The sequence below is a fragment of the Hetaerina americana genome, unplaced genomic scaffold (genome assembly GCF_022747635.1).
Source record: "Hetaerina americana unplaced genomic scaffold, ioHetAmer1.1.p SCAF_16, whole genome shotgun sequence".
NCBI lineage: Eukaryota > Metazoa > Arthropoda > Insecta > Odonata > Calopterygidae > Hetaerina > Hetaerina americana.
This window is the reverse complement of record NW_027286719.1, coordinates 418826-440466: the sequence shown is the minus strand read 5'-3', so window position 1 is coordinate 440466 and position 21641 is coordinate 418826. Positions and strand designations below refer to the sequence as shown.

General features: G+C 42.9%; 1 protein-coding gene across 1 annotated transcript in view; it reads right to left on the bottom strand.

The window, feature by feature from the left end:
- daw (activin beta chain dawdle) overlaps positions 1 to 16742 on the bottom strand; it is a 31993-nt gene extending 15251 nt beyond the window's left edge. The window contains exon 1 of the mRNA XM_071584149.1: positions 16281 to 16742. Within this exon, the coding sequence (XP_071440250.1) occupies positions 16281 to 16737 (457 nt within the window). The 5' untranslated portion in view covers positions 16738 to 16742. The remainder of the gene's footprint in view (positions 1 to 16280) is intronic.
- Between the last annotated feature and the right edge of the window lie 4899 nt (positions 16743 to 21641).

The window sequence follows — 21641 nt, the reverse complement described above, 5'->3', positions numbered from 1 at the left end:
AATCTCAATTGCGGAACTAAATCCAAGTGTTGCTCCACTGCAGCGTTCTCTTCGCCGGTGACGCAAACCTGCCTAATGCACTCTCGCCGCGAGCAAGGTCACCACGACCCACACGCCATCCAGGGCACCGACGACGCCATTTTAAGGTCACCCAACTTCCAATTCTATTACCTCAGAGGTTACAAGTCGCGGTATCCAACGAGTCCAGTGCGAACTCTGGGGCAAAGATAGGCTCGAGATAACCAACTTGCCCTATTGGATCACATTATCACTATTTTTTTTAAACATATTTCTTAATGAAACCTTTGACCCCCGAGCAATCCGCGAATAACTCCGGGTAATCCTCAAATGACAGGGATAAAGTTGGAGGGACCGATCGGAAACGGTTAGTTACTTGTCCCGAGTCTTCAACAATTACGTGTCATCGCCCTTCAATCTAATAGGGGGAGGCAACGACGAGGAAAATGTCGGGATTGCAAAAAAATACTAATAATACTTCTGCCAATCAATCTTCGGTGAACCTCCTGCTTTGTTGGGGCAGTTATGTGCACCAAAATGTAATCAGGGCGAAACATGAAAGAGGAGACGACTGAACCACAAATTTTACGTCGAACGATACGCGACCACGGGTCAAATATTCACCTTTCCCACTGATACAACGCTCGGTATTTCGGATACCTCCCAGCCCTTGCTAACCCCCTTCTGCCTGCCACCACCTTCCCTTTTCGGACGTAGTCTAGATTCTGTGCTGCAGTCTCGTCTCCGCATTGCATATCTGTTAGATAAAATTTTATGAAATATTTTTAATTAACTTTTATCATTTAAACAAATATCATTCCTGCACGTTGCTAGGTATCGTTAGTGATTTCTGAAGATTATGTTTTCACTGAAGGATATTGGATGATTCACGAGGTATCAAATGTGAAATATATAGTGAGAGTGTAATAATCGTACCAAGGGAATTTCGATATGATCGATATTTTTAAAGTGATCATGGTTTCCCAATGCTTCCCATTCTACTATTTTCTACTTCTATGAGGGCATATTTCTGAAATTTCATATTATACTTTGTCCACTTTTGTAGACGAAATAGGTGCGGAGCACTGTGAGCAAACGTAGATATTACGAAAGTCTAATACCAAATGCCGGGATGAAATCCCCCTCCCGTGTGCTACGATACTTAAGACGTTTTAGGTCTAACTGAGTAGTAGAGACAAGAGCACGGGAATGTTTTTTGACCAGAGCGTTTTTCAGTGCATTTGAGCTCCTGGCGGAAGATAATATTGGTTGATCTAGTACCCTCGGGCAAGCAGCAAAGTGGGAGACGCACCTCCGTGTGGACGGAGCGGGCCACATCTCGGCCGAGGCGCTGGGCCAATTGGCGGGAAGGATTCCTTTCCTTCCCTGTAGTGCCTCTGGTCGCAGTACATGCCTCCGAGAACCTGTCAGCCTTGACAAAGCGCTATGGGAAATGCTTAATAACTATCTTAAGTCTAAGAGAAATTAAATAAATTTGATAGCACTAAGGGGGAGATAATTGACCATCTCCGTTATTCCGCACCATTAACGAAACTTCATTGATAATTTAATATTGATCTTTTGACTTTCACCTTTTGCCTTGGCTTCCACAGTTTGCAGAATTCTGAAATGAAAAGCTTATATTTCCGGGTTATCAATGTTTGCCACTTTAAGTCAGCCATCAATGATGCGACAAAATTATCACATCATTATTAACAGAATCGTTTCACCATATTTTGAAGAAAATGAATTTCATTCCTTGAAGTAAGATTTGTGTGAAAATAAACACGCGGCATTCATATGCATTTCAGACGCGTAAATTGAATTTTAAGTGTTATCGAGGAAGGCAAAAATAATGAACATCTCCGATTGATAAGTTGTTGCTATAGATAAAGTTTACGAGTACATTGCACAAAGAGTTAGTAGAATCATGAAAAGGTACAGTGCACTCCTGATAATTCCCATTCGAATAATACGTATCATACCTGAGTAACGGACAAATACCTAAGTTTGTTTTGCAATGTAGCTAAGTATGCTGTGAGTAGCAAAACCACGTATGCAGAAGGGAAACGAAATCAGATTTTGTTTTACCAACCATAAGGAGCAGCTCCGATAAGCAAGACTGTCTGAACGAGAAAAGGCAATCTCTATTTCTGAGATAGAAATCTCCAACATTATGGATTTTCTCGCACAAATAAGACAAAACACTAAAATTTAATGCCCTACCACTAGAATTGATTTTTTCCATCTATTGTAATACCGACTTCGTCGAATACCGTAGCATCGAATCATTGTGGAAATTATCAAAAATTTCACTATAGCTTTAGGAATTATTGGTCTCATCTCTAGCCATGAGATATTTCACTCGCAGGCCAAAGGGTATTTCTTCCTTGTTACAATTTTTTCCATTCATAATTTCAACGAATTGACTACGAATGCCACATTAGATTCTCAAAACTCACGTCTCTAACGGCCTGCATGACTTAATTTTGTATTACCATATTGGATCCCAATTCATTTAATCAGTAGGGTCTGGAGATGGTCAACCCTTAGTTTGTCATTCAGTTAAGGGGTTGTAAGCATTGTTGAGTGCATGGGAAAGTCAATACGATAGGTATGGGATGAGAATAAATGTGAATAATAGAAACGTTGTCAGGGTTTCGGGAAAGAGAAAGGCTACGTTAAACATTCCATAGGAGTTCATAAACTAGGGCAGGTGGAACGGTTTATCCATCTTGGAAGTGTTTAAGACTCAAATGGTGAAACTAGTAGGGACAATGAAGGAGAATTGCATTAGGCAAAGAATCTTTCAGGAGTTGAGAAGAAAAGATTTGTCAAAACTGATATGGAGCGTAGTTACTATGAATGGCCCGGAAACATGGTCTTCGCAGCAGGATGACAGGCGTAGATTGGAGGCTTATGAAATCCAGGTGCGGGAAGGATGGGAAAGGTGAAATGAACAGAAGAGAGAACAAACGAGGAAGTGCTGGGCATAGAGGGGGAAGATATGGGATTGTTGGGAGAAGTCCATGAGAGCAGGAAAGGTGGATGCAGTGCATTCTGATAGGGAACGGGATGTTGAAGAATGTGAGAGAGGGGAGAATGGAAGGCAAGTAAGGAAGGGGCGGGAGTAGGATAGGAATGTTGGATAGAATGAAGGGAAGGAAGTATACGGAGTTGACGAGATGTTGGATATTGGGTTGTGTTTTGTTAGAAGAGAAGGAAATTGTCGCTGTACCGTTTGGTAGCTGGTATACATCCAAAATCTAATTTAACCGGTAGATTAGCGATAATGATAATAGTTTTACCACAGCTGTTTTTAAGTACATTTATTTTAAATGAAAACTTTAAAATGCGGCTAGCGAGAGTAGAGGCTGGGATCGGGATGGTGCTGTGGCTAACGTACTGGCTTTCCAACCGGGTTCGAACCCTGGCGGCGACAGATCTTTTTCAGTGGTGCACCGATCCCTACTTGAGGTGCTTTGTGGAGGGCACTTATGAGTGAGTACGCCGTCCGTCGGATGGGACGAACACGATTAATGTTTCTCACAACCGCCGTACGTCGGTTGTGAGAAACATTAATTACATGTTCTGTAGAAGGTTACAGAATAACAAAAACAACTACTTAAGCAATGATCGATTTATTTGCACGAAGGAATAGGATGGGCAGTGATAGGCAGGGGAATGGAACAAGGCTGCCCCTTATCACCGGTGTTTTTCAACTTAAATACAGAGGAAATTTTTACGGTGGCACGGGAAGGGCCGGATCTGGGAATATATGTAAGTTGACGGCGAAGTAATTAGTTCAGCTCGATTTACCGGAAATCCTGCATGAAATCTTAAGTAAAGGCGATTGAATACAGGTATATATTGTATGAGGAGGTGCCGGATAGTCGTCTATTCGATTCTTAAATTTAGTCCTCCGTGTTGGAAAGGGTTACCGTTGGCTGACGTGATGACCACGTCAGGATTGTGAGTTGTTTAAATGACGAATTCTAACGGAGATAGGGTGTATTTGGGATAGAGGGTGTGAATGAAAGGACTCAGTGTAATGGAAAAGCGGAGTTTTATGAAGATATACATCTGCCGAATGATTCAGGTAAGTTTTTTAAATGCTCTAAATTTAAGGGGCAAATTGCATATTGGTTCGGGTGGTGGAAGTGGCAGGGATTTGAGAATTCCAAAAAACTTTGCCCTGTCGATTTCGGAAGAAATTAAATACTTCCGAGGTGATGCTCACGCACTCTGCCACGCCTGTTTTAAGGAGATAGATTGCATTTAAGTGCACGCAAGGGTATTGATGAAAGATTTCAAATAACCAGAGGTGGGTGAGGGTGGCTAAGTAAACTGGTCATGAAATCCCTTGGGGAAAGTAAGAAGTGCATCCAGAGGGCAGTTTCTAAGAGATTTCATGAGGCGGAGCTGAAGGAACGGAGAGCGAAGGGCTGATGAGAAAATCTGCCGGAGATTGAGCAGGAGGTGGGAGCCAGGGAGACTGTGGATGTTGGCGAGGGAGTATATTCATTTTATTGATTTCTGATGGAGTGGCGTTTAAGAAATGACGGCTAGTGTGCTAGCGTGTGGAAATAGGTATGTGCATGAGGAAAAGGAGTCCTTAGAATGGAAAACGCTAACGCGCTAATCTATGAAAAATAATGCTCACTGATATGCGGGATGATAGGGAACCTGCGTCGGAAGTATATTGAGGTAAATTTCGATGATCAAGGATGGTGATTGAAAGTTTTGCCAGAAACTGGCGAACAATCAATGCTGAATGTGCAGATGCATTGCTATGGTGAAGGATATATCCATCATGTTCAGAGGGTAAAAAGAAACTTAACTTTTCCACCATAAAGATTTAATATTTCACGACCATGGTATCGATGCTGCGCATCATCATCAGGTAACATACATCAACACCCTCTCCTCTCCCTTACTCCCCTCTTGGAGCCAGACTAAATACGTTAAAAAATGTTGATTATGTTACCTGACGATGATGCGCAGAATCGAAACCATGGTCGTGAAATATTAAATCTTTATTGGGGAAATGTTAAGTTTCTTTTTACCCTCATAACGAAGGAGTTTCACAAATTAAACCTGAAACTGTTATGTCCTTCATGTTCGGTTAAAATCGTGGGCACTGTTGATTTTCCTCAATTCAGTTCATCAGCTATCATTCGGACAGTTTTTCGATGATCGGTAAGGACAAGGGACCGCACACGATCAATATTGTCGTCATAACAAAACTGGCACCATACGCACAGCTCGACGATCCGCCAAGCACAGACGGCTCATTGGGTTGTCAGGAACTTAGCGCCGCTTGTGGGCGAGGCTATAGTCCGCGTAATGGCTGCAAGATTGCACCAGTTCGCGTATTTATTGGATGGACCTCGCATATTGAGCTAGTGTAAATATACATAAGATGCTGACCTGAAAAGTTCTCGGCCTGATGATGTGTTCAACTGCCACTATATCGTCTCTGTAGTGCTCTTCCGCAAGTGCTGCAAAGTACTAGTCTACAGCCGCAATCACTTGTTCCTTGGGCGAATACCTTTCCCCAGTGAGGACACTTATGAGTTGTTTGAAGAGGTGGAAGTCCGAGAGAACAAAATCCGGAGAATATGGTGGCTGTTCCAGCACTACTTAATGCAAATCCCTCAATTTTCCCATCGTCGAGACGCTTTTGTAAGGGCAGCTGCATTGTCCTGATGGAAATCGGCTTTTCCTTTGCAAGCCGAGTCTGCTTTCACGAATTTTGTCACGAGTACTTCCCAGTTATTTTATTTATTTGTTTCACGATTATCGATCGACAGAATTCCTTCCGCGCCCTAGAAACTCGACGCGATGGCCTTTTCCGCCGATGGCCTTTTCCGCCGACCTTCTTCAAACTGAAGAACCACCTCTATCCACGGCATAGATTGTTGTTTCGAACGTGTTGTGCAATGGCGTATTAAGGTTTCGTCCATTGTCACATTTCAACGCAGAAAATTACTCCTGTTTTTCGTAAAGCGCGCCAAGCACTGTTTCGAAAATGTCGTCCGAATGCGTTTCGATCCACAATGAGTACGCGTGGCACTCATTTGCGCAACTCTCTATCATGTGTAATTCCTCATACAAAATGTAAACAATGCGTTCTTTTGATATCCCTACAATATTTGCAATTTCATACACCTTCCTACTCCGGTCTTCCGAAATCATATTGTGTATTTTTCAATGGTTTCCAGTGTGGTCGCACTTTCCCGCCGACGTCATTCTAGTGTATCATCTTGGAGGCCTTCACGGCCACATTTGAACCCGGCCGCCCGTTTCTTCACGGTGGATATTGAAGGACAAGAGTTAGTTCCCTAATGCATTTAAAATCCTTGAATGAATTTCGATCGGCAATAAACCTTCCACGAAGAGTTTTATCACCGCACTGCAAACCAATTCAAACGACTGCTTACAGTCGCTGCCGCTCTGATGGAGCGTCTTGCAATTTCACACGACGGCTACTCACAATTTCACCAACATTAGGAAAATAAAACGTGGGAGTAGTAATGCCATCAATGGGCAAGGTCAAGACCTTTTCAGACTACCCGTGTATGTTTCCGAATAGATGTACAACTGACAATTTTCTCTTTGGATCATTTCGATAATGCAACCACCTTTTCCAACAGAGGGAAGAACACTGTGGGAGCGAGAGGGGAGCTCCGAAAGGCGAATGCTAGAGGGAGAACCGTGGATAAGGGGGAGGGTAACCCCTGGCGAGCAAGGTTCAAGCTCAATTGTAAGCATACTCCGAGGGATGCTCTATGGAATCCCCATCATCCGCCCTAGCTATCACCCTTCTTTTCGGATCAGAGATTGGAAGCTAGTAACAAGAAGGACAATATAATATGGGTTTGATAAAATAATGGCAACTTACGAAGCTAATTAGAAACCATTATTGTGAAAAAAATCTATTCTTCATCTATTTGAATCAAGTATCCCGTAACCGATTTAGAATGTAAACACAATAGAAGGAATTGGTAATTACAACGCTGTTACACTTTACATTATCCTTGAATACTGAGAAACATCCGGTCCAAAAAGGAAAATTCAATTAAGCAAAAAGGACCGCTCGATGAGTTCATGGACCGAGTTCCGAAATTCAAAGAAGTAAGCCGAATACGTGATGCCAAAAAAATTTATAACTTATCAAATCAGCAATTGAAAAGTCAATACCGAATAAATCAATGTTGGTAGAGAACCAAATAGTACAAAGGTGATTTGAGCAAATCGTCAATTCCACCTGAAAATTGAAAAATACACGTGGATATTCTCTCGGCAGTGAATTACGCAAGTTATAAAAAACCCAAAGAGGCTAAGACGTTGGAAAAGGGAGTATATCGGGAAGAGCCGGATGATTACAAAACTGAAATCTAAGGGTGAATTGGACGAAAATCTCGAAGCATATCGGTAAATATGTGAGAGACATCCAAGTTCTTGATACGTTCACTGAAAATGGGGAAATTACAAAAAAACCTTCCCTTTGGGCAATCTAACTAGTTCAACTAATATTTCCAAAGCGTAGTTAATCAATTGTACGAAAAACACCGTGAGCTTACCAAGACGACACCAGGAACTGATTAATGAAATAATAATCGCGTAGGAGTGCGACAGTGGGAAACACTTAGCTCACCCTGTCTAACAATGCGTCTGTGACCCTAACCAATCGATCCAGAAGTATCCCTTGAGTAGCCACAAGGGCGTGGTGAGAGGTTTTTAGGGCACTACAAGGTTATTTAAAAAGATGCAGACAGATGCATACAATCGTTTCAAAGCTGCGTCTTTCTTTTGCGCTCAATACTTCACTCATTTTTTCTATGATTTCATATTGCAACTCACTCGCGAACCCCGATTCACCAAATAAATATTTTCCTTCGGATGCTGAATATCAATTAAATAAACTGATCTGTTATTTTCCAAATACACTTTCGATCCAGATGGTTATTGCCGACACATTTTCCCGCGTATTAGTCAGACTCAAAAACATGTAGCCTCAATCTCCTCAGCTCTTACAAGTATCTACTGATGATAGAAATAATTGACTTCGTATGCTTTGGTGTTTTCCCGGCGCACGATTATGGTGGACTCATCGCGGGTTTTCCATTGGGTGGTCATAGTGTCAGCTGCCGCCATTTCGATGACAAGCTCCATCATCATTCTCGGAGCGTTATCAACGCTCTGAGGACGATACGAAGTTAGTCATCGAAATAACGGCAGTTGACACACTGACCCGGGGAAAACCCGCAACGACTTCACAAAAATTTACTTCATTTACATCATAATAAATCATTGGATATGGGTAGAGCATTAAATGAACTGCATGATTTAAATGGTCATCCTATTGTACAACCACCCCACCCCTGCAAAGCTGATTATGTTATTTTCTACCCACTTCCATCAGATGCGCCAAACGCTTTCTTGATTTGCTGCATGATGCACACGTATTGCGTTTATGAGTCACAAAAAGTAATTGTTTTTGCTAATTTTTTATGGTATTATACCGGTCGAGGGACGTTTTGGATGGACATGGCCTATACTGCCGTTCAAAAAGACATTTACTTGCCCCCTCTGACCCAAAACACAACCTGACATCGGACTCGGCAGTAAGTCCCAATTAACTTCCACATACGATTTTCCTCCCTTCATTCCATCAAACACGACGGGGGGTTTAGGAGGAGATTAGGGTGGGAGAGTTACATTTATATATATACGAGGACTGTTCAAAAAGTATCATGACTATTGTGTTTTTTCAAAAATTATTTAATTATTCATGAATATTTATTTTGTCCCATTCAAAGTAATCCCCATTTGATATTATACATTTGTGCCAACGTTTTTCCCAATCCTCAAAGCACTTCACAAAATTATTTCTTGTGATCTTGTTCAGCTCCTCCTTCGATGCAGTCTTTATCTCGTCAATCGTGGCGTAGCATCGCCCCTTCATGGGCTACTTCAGTTTCGGGAACAAGAAAAAGTCACTGGGGGCCAGATGTGGGGAATACGGTGGCTGCAGCATCATTCGTCTGTTATTTTTGGCCAAACATTCACGCACAAGTAACGATGTGTTAGCAGGGGCGTTGTCATGGTGCAAAAGCCATTTTTTGTTCTTCCACAAATCCGGGCTTTTGTGGCGGATTGCTTTGCGCAAATTGCGCATAATTTGCAGGTAATATTCCTTGTTTACCGTTCTACCCTGTGGCAAGAACTCATGATCCCTGAAATCGAAGAAAACTGTAAGCAAAACTTTAAAATTCGACCAAAATTGGCGCGCTTTTTTCGGCCTTGGCTCGTGCTGTAGCTTCCATCCGGATGATTGAAATTTAGTTTTCACATCATAACCATAAACCCATGATTCGTCATCAGTTATGACTTACTTGAGAGGAGAAAGTTTGGGTCGTCGTGGACAGAGTCATTAGCAATGTTAAAGCGATGCTAATTTTAGTCGAAATTGGGCAATTTTGGTACAAATTTCGCGGCGACCCGTGTTATGCCCAGAACAGAGATGTTAGACACGAACCAGTCGATATGTTTAGGTCCTCAGCAACTTCTCTAACGGTGATTCGACGATTGGCCAAAACTATTTTCTTCACTTCATCAAGGTTTTCGTCTGTTGTTGACGTGTTAGGGCGTCCGGCACGCTCTTCGTCGTTCACATCTCCTCGGCCTTCTGAAAACTTTTTTACAACCGATAAACGTTGCTTCGGTCCAAGATAACTTCTCCATATGCCACAGTCAACATTCGGAAAGCGTCCGCGCAATTGATTTCGTTGTTCACACAAACTTTGATACAGATTCTTTGATCCATTTTTTGGAACAGGCAAAAATCGAAGACAAGCCAAAACACGCCCAAGCAAAACAGCTGCCAACGATGACTGAACATTCAAAATGCCGAACTTTTCGGCATAAGTGAGAGATACAAGTATCAACATAATGCCACAAAAAGATCGAAAATCAAATATACTTAACCCGCGAAAATTCTAAATCCGCGATACTTTGATAACAGACCTCGAGTGTGTGTATATATAATACACACAAACATATAACTCCGATTGAAGAGGTGTTAGTCCGAATGGGTCCAAAGCCCAGGATAGAGCCCTCAGCTGTTGACCCGGGGGGCCTTGGTTTGATTAAGGGTGACGCCTCTGGTTTCCCTCAGTTTCCCCCAGCTGTGTGATTTTTCGGGTGCCAGGTCTTCCTGGGAAACCGAAGGCAGTAGGGGGAATAAAGAACTACCACACTTATTACCCTATTGATGCCTGAATTTCACACGCCGTGTAGAGAATAGAACAAGACGAGCTTCAACGACACCTATCTAACCAAACTTCGAGTGGATCATTGAGTTGTTGGGTATAGTTTAAACTAGCCCCATATATTCCACCATGATTTTTCCATTCGGGAAAAGTCGCGTTGAAAACACAATTGAGGAAGGCGACAGGAAATCGCCTCAATTATTATTGCCAAGATTTATATGATGGACAGGATAGAGTAAATGAGTCCTGGAAAATATGGGACGCGGGCCAATCAGTCGTGTGTCTAGCCCAGCAGCGGGCTAGCCTTTCAAAGGAAAACCGACAGCAACAGGACAGAAGACGCTGAAGAAGAGATCGAATTACCTAAAAAAGGAACTTGAAATCTTAGCACAATAATGAGGACCGTGAATATAAAGCGAGAGATGGGACGAGGAAATATAAATATTTTAGGCTAATGCGAGGTGAGATGAAAGGATAGCAGGGATAATGAAGTGATACTTATAAAGTAATATGCACCGGAGGCGACGATAGCCAACGAGGGGTTGCCATAATATTAAATAAAAAGCTAGGAAGAAGCGTAGCCAACGTAGACCAAGCAACGGATAGAATATTACAAGTAGACGTAAAAGCAGAACCGACGCATTTAGTCATTGGTCAGGTATACATGCCACCAAACTATCATAAGGAGGAAGAAGTCAATCGGGTATACAATCAGTTAGAAGGCATAATTGCGTGCGTTCCTAGTAGTGGTATTTAGGGGAGGCGACCGACAGCTGAGGTCATTTGCGCCATAGGGGATGGACAGGAAAGGATGAAGGGTGGAGAGAAACCCGACTTCGGCATTAGCCTCTTAATGAAAGGCGCCAAGGGGTCCGCAGCTTAACGTCCCATCCGACGGACGGCGTACTCCCTCAAAGTGCCATCCACAAAGCATCTAAAGTAGGGATCGAGATATCTCTGAAAAATATTCAACACCGCCGGGAGTTGAACCCGGGCCTTCTGGGTGGGAAGTCAGTACGGTAGCCACCGCAACACTCTGCGCTGCGATGGCGTCATGCAGGGGGCTTAAGGCCACCAGCCATTTGATTAATTTTTGAATACTACGTCTTAAATTATGTCTCTGTTCTTGCGTTTTCGAATTGTGTGAGAGTTAAAAATGATGCAGCGCCGCGATTATTCCTGTACACAATATCCACGGCCCAATTCTCACCGCCTCTCGCGTAATATGAATTAGCGGCGCTAGGATTACATGTTCCCCCTCAGTGCCGCCATTCGATTTGTACGTACTATAAGCTTTTGGGCATAAGTGTCGCATGTGACCTTCGAGTTTACGGTGTATTTCGACCAAGGCCATACAATGACAATAGGACGCTATCTTTTCGCTCTAGACCAGTGGTCTCCAAACTACGGTCAGATGCGGCCAACGAGGCCCTCTCATCTGGCCCGTGTGGACATTTTGCTTTGAGGAAATTAAATTACAGAAATGTACGCGTATCCTGCCAAGATCAGCAGCCGCTTGCGTGGACGTTACGTATTTAACGAATCAAAATAGATGCGTTATGTTTTCCAAACGATCACTGCATTGCAAAACCTTATTCGCCGCTTACTTTTTCTAATTCTCTTCACAGTTAAAGAGATGATATAACGCCATCTAGGGGCAGAGTTTTTAAATGGTTTGCTGCTTGTTCGAGACTTGATTATTTTGATCATAGTTTGCGAGTTGCGGTTGACTGCCGCGATGAGGTGGTGTTGGTGTCGGTTAGCGTCTGATTGCGGAACGTGTTGCACTCTATTTTACTTTGTGATAATTTCCTTCGCGTAGAAACTTACCAGGGTGTATTAAGTATTGAGAATATCGTTAGCTTGACAAGAATTTTCCGAATATTCTGAATAGGGAAGTTTAAAAGCAAAAATCTCTCTACCATAAGTGGATATATTTAGCGGACTATATTAAGTTTAACTTGGGAAATCATAAGAATTAAAAAAAAATGTTTCGGGTCATATTCAGCATTAATTGTGATGAAATAAGTTCGCATAATCAGGTTTTCTGAACGATATTGTGTGGAAGATCCTTTCGGTTTCACCATTTATTCACGTTGAAGCTACATTATTTTATTGCCCAACGATGGCCGATAAGAGGAAAAGAGAAGTAAACGATTAGTGTCGGCAATTTCAAGAAGAATAAAGCTTGGAATACTCTTTAATTAAACCCGGTAAGAAAGCATTGTGTGTGATTTGCAACATAACCGTGGCTGTGATAAAGGAATGCAACCTGCGCCGTCATCATCAGGAGAAATATGCACAGTTGGAGGGTAAGTCCGCGGTGAAAAATTTTCTAAATCTCAAAATCAAATCACATCTTAGAGGGCATTGTTCAGTAAATCCTCAAATAAAAATGAATCCTTAACTAAGGCCAGTATTAAATTTGTCTACGTCCTGGCTAAAGTGGCAAACCGTTCACAGTTGGTGAAGTAGTGAAGGAATGTTTGCTGGAGGGGCCTGAGGAACATTGCCCAGAAAAGTCGAAACAATTTCAAAATGTAGCTTTGGGTTGGGTAATATACCATTGCCCGCTGTTTTGCAAACATGGATGAATAAATTTTGACTCGAAGAGCGAAAAATGCAAGTAAGTTTTGCCATTTTCCAATTGCGATGGGTGAATGGCTGGACACCTGTTCCACCTCTTAACTGCATGCGTTCATTTCAGTTGTGGATGAAGACATTAACATAACAAAAGAGCTGGCTTCCCCGCATAGCATGTATGGCACTGTTACCGGAGAGGATATACTCAATGAATCGAAAAGAAAAGTTGCTGATTATAGCTTGGACTGGACTAACCTCAGTCGCCTGACTGTTGATGGAGGAAAGAACAAGAGTGGCATAAAGAAAGGCTTGGTTGGATAAGTGAAGCATGTGTGTAATGAGAAAAACATTCGACAACCAGTATCCCTGCACTGTTTTATTCACCAGCAAGCTTTGTGTGCTAAAAATGTAAACATTAGCAGTGTACTGAATCCTGCGGTGGGGATGGTACATTAACTAAGGTCACATGGGCTCTGCCATAAACAGTTCAGAGACACGGCGAATGATACGGATACAGAATCGCATGATTTACCACATTACACAGCAGTAAGATGGGCGACTTCCTGGAAAGTGAAGGCAAGCCACAGCCATTACTGTCTGATGAAGAGTGGGTATGGAAATTGACCTTTACTGCGGACATAACTAGTCATTTAAATGAAACAGTTTCTGGCGTCACTTGGTGGAAATTCTTCATATTGAAATTAAATTTAAAATACTTCGCCTTTCCACATAAACCACTTTTATTACCACCTAGGTTTCGTTATGGTATAACATCATCAGGTGTGACCTGACGATGTTATACCATAACGAAACCTAGGTAGTAATAAAAGTGGTTTATGTGGAAAGGCGAAGTATTTTAAATTTAGTTTCAATATTCATTTAAATGTTTGATAACTTGACGCACTTTCAGTAGTGCAAGGTCTTCATGGCTGAAGCAACGGCTTAGTTTCCTGTGTCATTTACATGCGAGATCATGAAAGACCTCCAGGGGCATTTTCAGGAGCGATATTCTGACTTATTCTGACTATTCTGACTGATCCAAAGGCAGAAGAAATAGCTGCAGATGAACTGCAGCTGGAGGTCAATGAGTTGCGAGTAAATGACCTTAGGGACAAGTTCAAAGGAGGACTGGTGGGGTGTTACCAGTTTTTGCCAAAGAAGACTTTCCTAATGTCAAAACTTTTACATCAAATCTTTGGGACAACATACTTGTGTGAACAAACATTTTCAAGAATGAAATTCGTGAAAACAATCTGAAAAACAAACTTGTTTGGAGATAATCTCGGGTCACTGTTAATGTTAGGGGAATCAAGTCTTAAGCCAGAAATATCTGCTATTTTGGCATCCAGGACACAATTGCACCATTCCCACTAATACAGGCGTTCATATGTAATGTATAAATGTGTTATCAAATAATAACTGAATAAAAGAATATTAAATAAATAATAAAAAACAACATCTATGTTTTGGTCATTTTTATCTGGACCTCGAGTGTGTAGCCGGCTCCCAAATTGCTAATGAATAACTGATCGAAGCACTTTTCCACTTGATAATTTTTTTTATTTTACGACTGGGTCCGATTGATTGAAAAATTTAAAAAATTTTATTGAGTGGAAAAGTGCTTCTATCAGTTATTCATCATGCTCGACTCCCACCTCATCACGCCCGAAGCTACTCAATTAGTTCCCAAATTGCTATTTGATATTTAATTCAGCCCTCGGGCTGAAAAGTTTGGAAACCCATACTCTAGACGATTCATAACGAAACGAATAGCCATTTTTGCATTCTGCTTAATGCCTTAATTAGGTGTGCGAAGGGTCCCAGACACTCGACCCGTATCCAGGCTGGCGTGTAAACCAAATCGAAAAAATACCCTTACACTATCAGTCGACTATTTCCCGCTCATATTTGATGAATCCTTGTTGCCATTGCACTCCTTCGCAGATGCAACGAATTCTCTCCATGTCAGTTCCGATGATAGTGTGAAGCCCAGGGATTTCACCTTTCCAATTTAATTCTACCCTTCTCAGTCCATAGGTGTAAGGGGATATGATGTTCATTTTCCAGAAAATCCTTAGTGGTGTAAATTTCTCCGATGTTATTGGAGGCACATTAGTACGGCTGACATTGCTAGAACAAGATTCGGTGCCTGATTTATTGCTTATATCGCCGTAAATGACCGTATCATTGGCGGATAAATTTAATTTTCTAGCTACTTCACATTGAATATCCAGGATGTAAATAAGAAAAAGGATCAAGCTTCCCTGTGGCATGCCAGAGGAGATATCACAAAGTCGGTTTTAATACAATCGATTATTATCATTGGCTTTCTCTCAGGATGAAACTCAAAAAAACTTCTGCATATTTTGTCATGAATTTCACATGACCGCAAATTTTTAAATCGGTTTACATTTTGCAATCGATCGAGCAATTGTTTTAAGTCTAAGATTTAAGCGTCTCCTTGCTCTTTCGAAAGTCCGGATTATAAATTTCCTACCGATTTGGCCAATGCACATATTTTCACGAGCATGTAAGTTAGACGCCACCGAAAGTAAACCATGTACTTTTGATAATGATGTAAACACGTTGAAACCGGTTAAGTATGTCACCAAATAGACATGTAAAATTACCAAGTTTTCAATCATTGTTAGATGCAACAGGCCACCATCCTAAAAGAAACTAATTAAATTATCAACCCAGTATTCTCCCAATCCTCTTAATTTTCCTGGGTAAATAAAAATTGTTGATGAACTGAATAATGAAATCAATACATACAGGTAAATCGTGGTATGTTGGCTATTCCATAGTAATCTATTTCGACTCTGATAACAGAAATCAATTTTTTGTACTAAGCGTTTCAATTAAAAATTCAGGAAACAAAATTTTCTGGCGGAAAAAAATTTCTCAGCACACAATAAAATGGTGTGGGAGGGGGGGAATTCCAATAATTTTCATTTATTGAGGAAAAAAACTTCATATCGTCATAATATTTTCCTTCTTACCCGCCGCACACCGGTAGCAAACGAATAAGGCCCACCCTTCGCCCAAACGGGAAACAAAAACACAAAATCGGCCAAAATATTCTCGACTAAGTGCGATTATTACATTTTGAAGAAGAACCTTTCTTAACGACTTCTTAAGTTTTTGAATCCATTCCGTTTTCATTGCGTATGTCACCGAGTGAATTCTCGGCCGAGAGAAAAGCCCCGAGTGGAAACAACGTTTCGATCCAGTATTGTCACGGTATCCGTCAATCGGCCCCATTGCAGGTCGTCGTCCCCGCACACCCCCGCGATTTCGCCGCGCCCCGCGAAGGCGGAGTAGGCGGTCGGGGAATAATTGGTCGCACTCCGTCGCGGACTCTCCTCCATCTATTCGGGGGTTCAAGCGGGCCGCACTCACCGCGCTCCGGAAACAGGATCACCTGCTCCGTCTTGCCGTAGTAGTCTTCCCCGGAGCGGGGCTGGGCCCCGCCGCGCAGTAGCCCGGACCCGGCTCCGGAGAGCGGCCGCGGCAGCACGCCCCGGGCCACGCTCGGCGGCTGTTTGAGCCGCAGCTTCCGGAGGATTTGCTGCTTGATGAGCTCAATGCGCAGCGCTGCCAGTTCCGAGACCGCGCTGGAGCGCTCCAGAGCGGCTTTGCGCTCGGCGCACCCCGCGCACGGCCGCGCTTCCTCCGGCGGCCACGGCCCCTCCTCCTCCGGCCGCGGCTCCGGGTGGCCGCCTCCAGGCGACGCGAAAATGGAGGACCACGTCTCGGCGAGTTGCTGGTGGTGGGATCGGGGGGCGCGGGTCCCCGGAGACATCACGAGCAGCAGCAGCAGTAGCAGCGGCGGCAGCGAGGGGGCGGCGGCATCCATGTCGGTGGTCAACTGCCGGCCGCCGCCGCGGGTGCGGGAGGCGCGGCGGCGGCGGTCGAAGGAAGGCCGCGGGCGGGAGGGAGGGTCGGAGGGAGGGCGGCTGGACCTTGGGACTTGTACCCGGAACGGCGCGATGGGGGGGGGGATGCGCGATAGAGTTTTTTTTCCTTCCCCTCTCGCAGTCGGTCACCGAGTGCACGTCGGCCGAGATTACTTGCGCCCCCGGTGATTAAGGCAAATCCGAGCACGAGCCGGTGCCGCGAGAGGGGGCGGGTGCAGGACTTATGTGGAGCGTGCCGCTTGGTCCAATGGGCGAGGGGGGAGTCTACCCTGCCCCCTTACCCATCTTCACCGTAGTTTGCCCTGTCCCACTCCCCAGTCTATGGCTCGGCCCGGCCCGCCCATTGTGTACCTCTGTGCCCGTCATGAGGATAAATCACGACCCTCTTTATCCTAGTAGGTAACGTATGTATATGCTAAGAAGCTCAGCGTGGGGATTCTTGCGTACTCCACGCTCCGTGTGTTGGCCAGACAAGATGTCGGTGCTGAAGGAGTGAGGAAGGAGGCTCTCGGGCTTCGGTGCGGTTTGATACTGCCCGTCGGTCCCGCGGCACTCTCCTCGGACCCGCCTCGGATCGGTGAGGGTGTGAAGGCCCGGGGCCGTGCGCTTCTCTCCTCTCTCCTGGGTCCGAAATGGATCGAAGACATGGTCCAATTGCTTGAGGGCAAATTTCTTCGGATGGCGATATCATTTCAACTAGATCGGACGCGGTGCCACGTGCCCGCGGGGCAGCAGCCTCGAGCGACCGAGCCCGCCCCCACCATCCCACGCCTCCAGCCCTCCCCGCCAAAGAAGACGCGACTCCGTCACGCGGAGGGGAGGCGCTTCGCTTACGCGTGCGCGCACACAATTCTCAGCGTGGACAGACTTTCTGGAATGGGAATAACCCCATCCGCGATTCGAATGCGGCGATAACCTATGCGATAACAAAAATTAGTACCGAGGTATGTAAGAGTCACAAATTGCCTCGAGCGAGTCCATAATTGGGCAACAGGGTCACGCGAGTGACCCTCTTGGGCTCACTATGCGTGACTTGAAGCAAGTACGATTTGCGACCGCACCCATATGCACACCTTAGGGTTTTTGTAGTTACTTATTGTGCTCATATATTTTCTATTTGATAACTAATTTCCAGAAGGCAAGGGAAGTACTTGGAATAATCCTTTTTTCAGCAATAGGGTTCAAGGGGCGACGACTGAACAGCAAATTTCACGTTAAACTTAACCAGTCTGAAGTTCTACTGTGCCCCTCTCCCGCTGATGCTACGCTGCGGTTTTTCGGACACCTGCCTGCCTCCTTCACTTACTGGTAGTCGTCTTGCTCATGTACAGCCATTAGTCTCGGCATCGCGCACCTGTGAGATAAATCTTCATGAAATATTAGTTTCAGCAGGTTTTTATTAATTTTAGTAATTTTTCCATTGTTTTATAAGAGCAAAATCCTATCCACTATTCATGGTGGATAGTAATTGGCAGGGGAATGATACAGGGATATCCATTATTACTTATTGTATTCAGTACAAGTATGTGTACGGAGGTAATGGTAAGCGAGGCATGGAAATTGCTCGAGTTTCTAAAGAAAAGACAAGGTTTGCCCCATAAGTAGTGGCACTGATTCGATTTAAAAAAAAATTATTGCTGGAATTGATTCATTTACTCGAAAATCGTCGAAGTGGTACCCTTGTGCGTCCACACACCGCTGCCAGCGGGTTTTCCACGCCTCGTACGCCTTCTGGAAGTCTGCGCTCAGAATACTGCTACGCTCCCTCATCACGGCCTGGTTTAATGATTCCACCAAGCCGTGGTGAAGCCCTTTCAGCACGGATGGGAGGCGGGGGAAGAGACAGAAGTCTGATAGGTCTCTATATAGAGGATTCACAAACGAACGATCAGCCCTCCGCAAAGGCTGGGAGCAAACATCCACCGGCCTCCGGTCTTTCCTGAGACTCCGGTCCCTCGAACCCAGCCAGAGCAACCACCGCCCGTTCGTCCATCTATCCGGGAAAAAATGTCATACTACTTTTGGGACTGACCTTTAGGTGAGGAAATCAGGCTTCGGCATGATAGTCACTTAAAGAGTTACAACCATTACCTTGATCATTGCAGAATCAGAGTGAAGTGTATTAGATGAAAATTATTGATTAGAAAACGAAGGCAATGAGATTCTAAAGAAGTAAAAAGGCTAAGATCACAGGTACCTCAAGTAAAGAATTAAATAAATTTAAAATAAAAAAGGCCAGTGAAAACTCTAATATGGAGCTTATTTTTGCCCCATCACCTGTTGCTTTGCGAGCACTTGAGCTTTGAAGTCGCTCTAATGACTATCCTCAATCAGAAATCTGCTCCTTGTTAAATTGTGATCTTCTTTCAACGAGCACTTATTATGTTTAAGCATAACACGTATTTTTGCATGCAAGCTAAGTTCGATATAATGGGATGTCCACTCAAATGTATTAGTATTACTGGCTATATATCATTCCGATGCAATTATTTATTTAGGACACTTGATATATAATTATTTTTCATAATCATTTGGTTAATGAGAAAAAAATACAATGAATCATGGAGAGAAATAGGGAGAAGTTATGGCGGGGTTAAGAAAGTAAAGAATGTTGCAGTCAGATTTCATAAAGAGTTTAAAGATGATGTAGTTTTTATGAATAAAAATGCAAAAACTAAAAGAATGTCGCATCAAAACAAAAAAACATCATGTGCAAAGCCCTACATGCCTTCAAAATTTAAAAGCTATGCGAATATTTTGAGGAAAATCCAAAGGCATTCTGGTCTTACGTAAGAGAAATACAGGTTAAGCGCCCAACTGTAAATACTTTGAAGGGAGAAAACAGCGAGCTTATTAATGCCAACTTGAAAAAGGCATACATTTTAAAGAAGTTTTTTCAGAGCGTCTACAATAAAAATAACAGCCATTTCAAACACTCGGAGAACACAAATAACATAACACTTTCCATGAAGGGATAAAAACAACGGCTCCGCAGTATCAAAGCTAACTTAGCAAGTCCAGAAGAAATACCTGCTAGAATACTAAAGGAATAAGCTGAAGACATTGCCCCATGTATAGAAAGTATTTTTCATAAGTCGATAGAAGAGGCTCTTGAGGGAAAGCTACTTATGTAGATCACAGAACACCCATCTATAACGGCGGAGATAAGGGAATCCCACCAATTAAAGATCCATACCTTTAACATCGATTTCATGGAAAATGTTAGAACAGATTATTGCTAAAATTGTTCGCTTGCATGCTAGCTTTCTCGACAGCAGGAAGATAATGAACTCTAGCCAGAATGGATATAGGAAAAGCAGATCAAGGGAAACCCAATTGGGTCTTTTTGTTCGTGATATTCTTAAATAGGCGAAAACAATATACAAGTAGGTGAAGTACATGTGGATTTCAAATGAAGGCTTCAATATTTACATCTACATTAACACCCCACAATCTAGCAATAAGGTGTGTGGCAGGGAGGGAGAATATGCGAGAGGAAGGGAAAAAAGCATATTAGGCAGAAATTTGAAGAAACTGGCTGAAAATTAGAATGAATCAAAAGGGAATTGGGGAGATGTGATGAGAAAGTGAAACAGCGATGTTACTTCTCGCATCTTAGACCTCACTAGGTATATAGGATATATGTTAGAACTCACTAGGATGTAGTCTCTCCCAATAAACTGACACACAAGCTTAAATGCTCTGGTATCAATGAGAAATTAATACACTGGATTAGAGACTTCTTGTTATATGGAAAATAAAAGGTAGTCATCAATGGGTTATGCTCAATGAAGGTAGATGTAACTTTGGGCTTCCCTGAGGGAAGTGTAAAAGGGCTGCACCTATTCTTAATATACTTTAATGACTCAAGCTATGCATTAGTTGCAACCATAAATTAGTGGTGCACAGGGAAATAAGGACTCCAGCAGATTGTGGGATGCACTCTAGCAATTTAGACAAAATATCATATTGGTGCAGGGAAACGTGATTAGAATTGAATATGCTTGAAATTTTGGAGCAAAAGAAGTGATGAGCAGGATATCAATTATTCAATAGAGGGTTCAGTGTTAACTATGACAGAAAAAGTTAAATATTTGGGGGTAGTCCTAACACTACACTTTTCAGAGCCTTTAGGTAAATAAACCATTTGAGGACTAACGCAAGGTTAGTTGGGAAGGTGGAAGCAGAAAATAATGTTTCAGTGAAATTGAGCCACAGAACTTCTCCTTGCCAGACAAATGCTCTGCTCTAGGTTTTGGAGTTTGAATGAGTATTTGGTGCATAAATCTCATTTATTTCATCTGGCTATTCATGCCTTTAACACCACTGTGAATGTGTGGGGTAAGTTAAAACACTCCATATTAAATTTTTTTACAGGAAATTTTTACCATGCCTAGTAATTCCATATATTGGTACAAATCTCTGCTGACAATATTTATAAGAAAAAATTAATTAGTTCAATCCTAAAATTTCATTTACAACAATTATTCTGCAGCAAGGGAACCATGGCTACCTCACGCAATCACGCATGATTTAGGCTGCAATGGTAGTCATATGCAGTGCCTCAAATTGACAACATTCTTCCAGCAATGAATTTAATCTGCATTTTCATGAAGAGATTTCACAAACTTACAATCAACCTTTTCAGTTTTTCCTTTTCATGTGAATGAATGACTGAAATTCGCAACAGAGCACCAAGGATTGGGCACCACCTGCTTTGAAACATACTGAAATTTGTCGTGTTTATCACTCTCTCTATGCATGCCAAAATTGAGTAAGATGACTAAAAGGGCATGGAGGAGACCCCAAACACAAACCTCCAGTTCAGCTATGTTAGCATCAG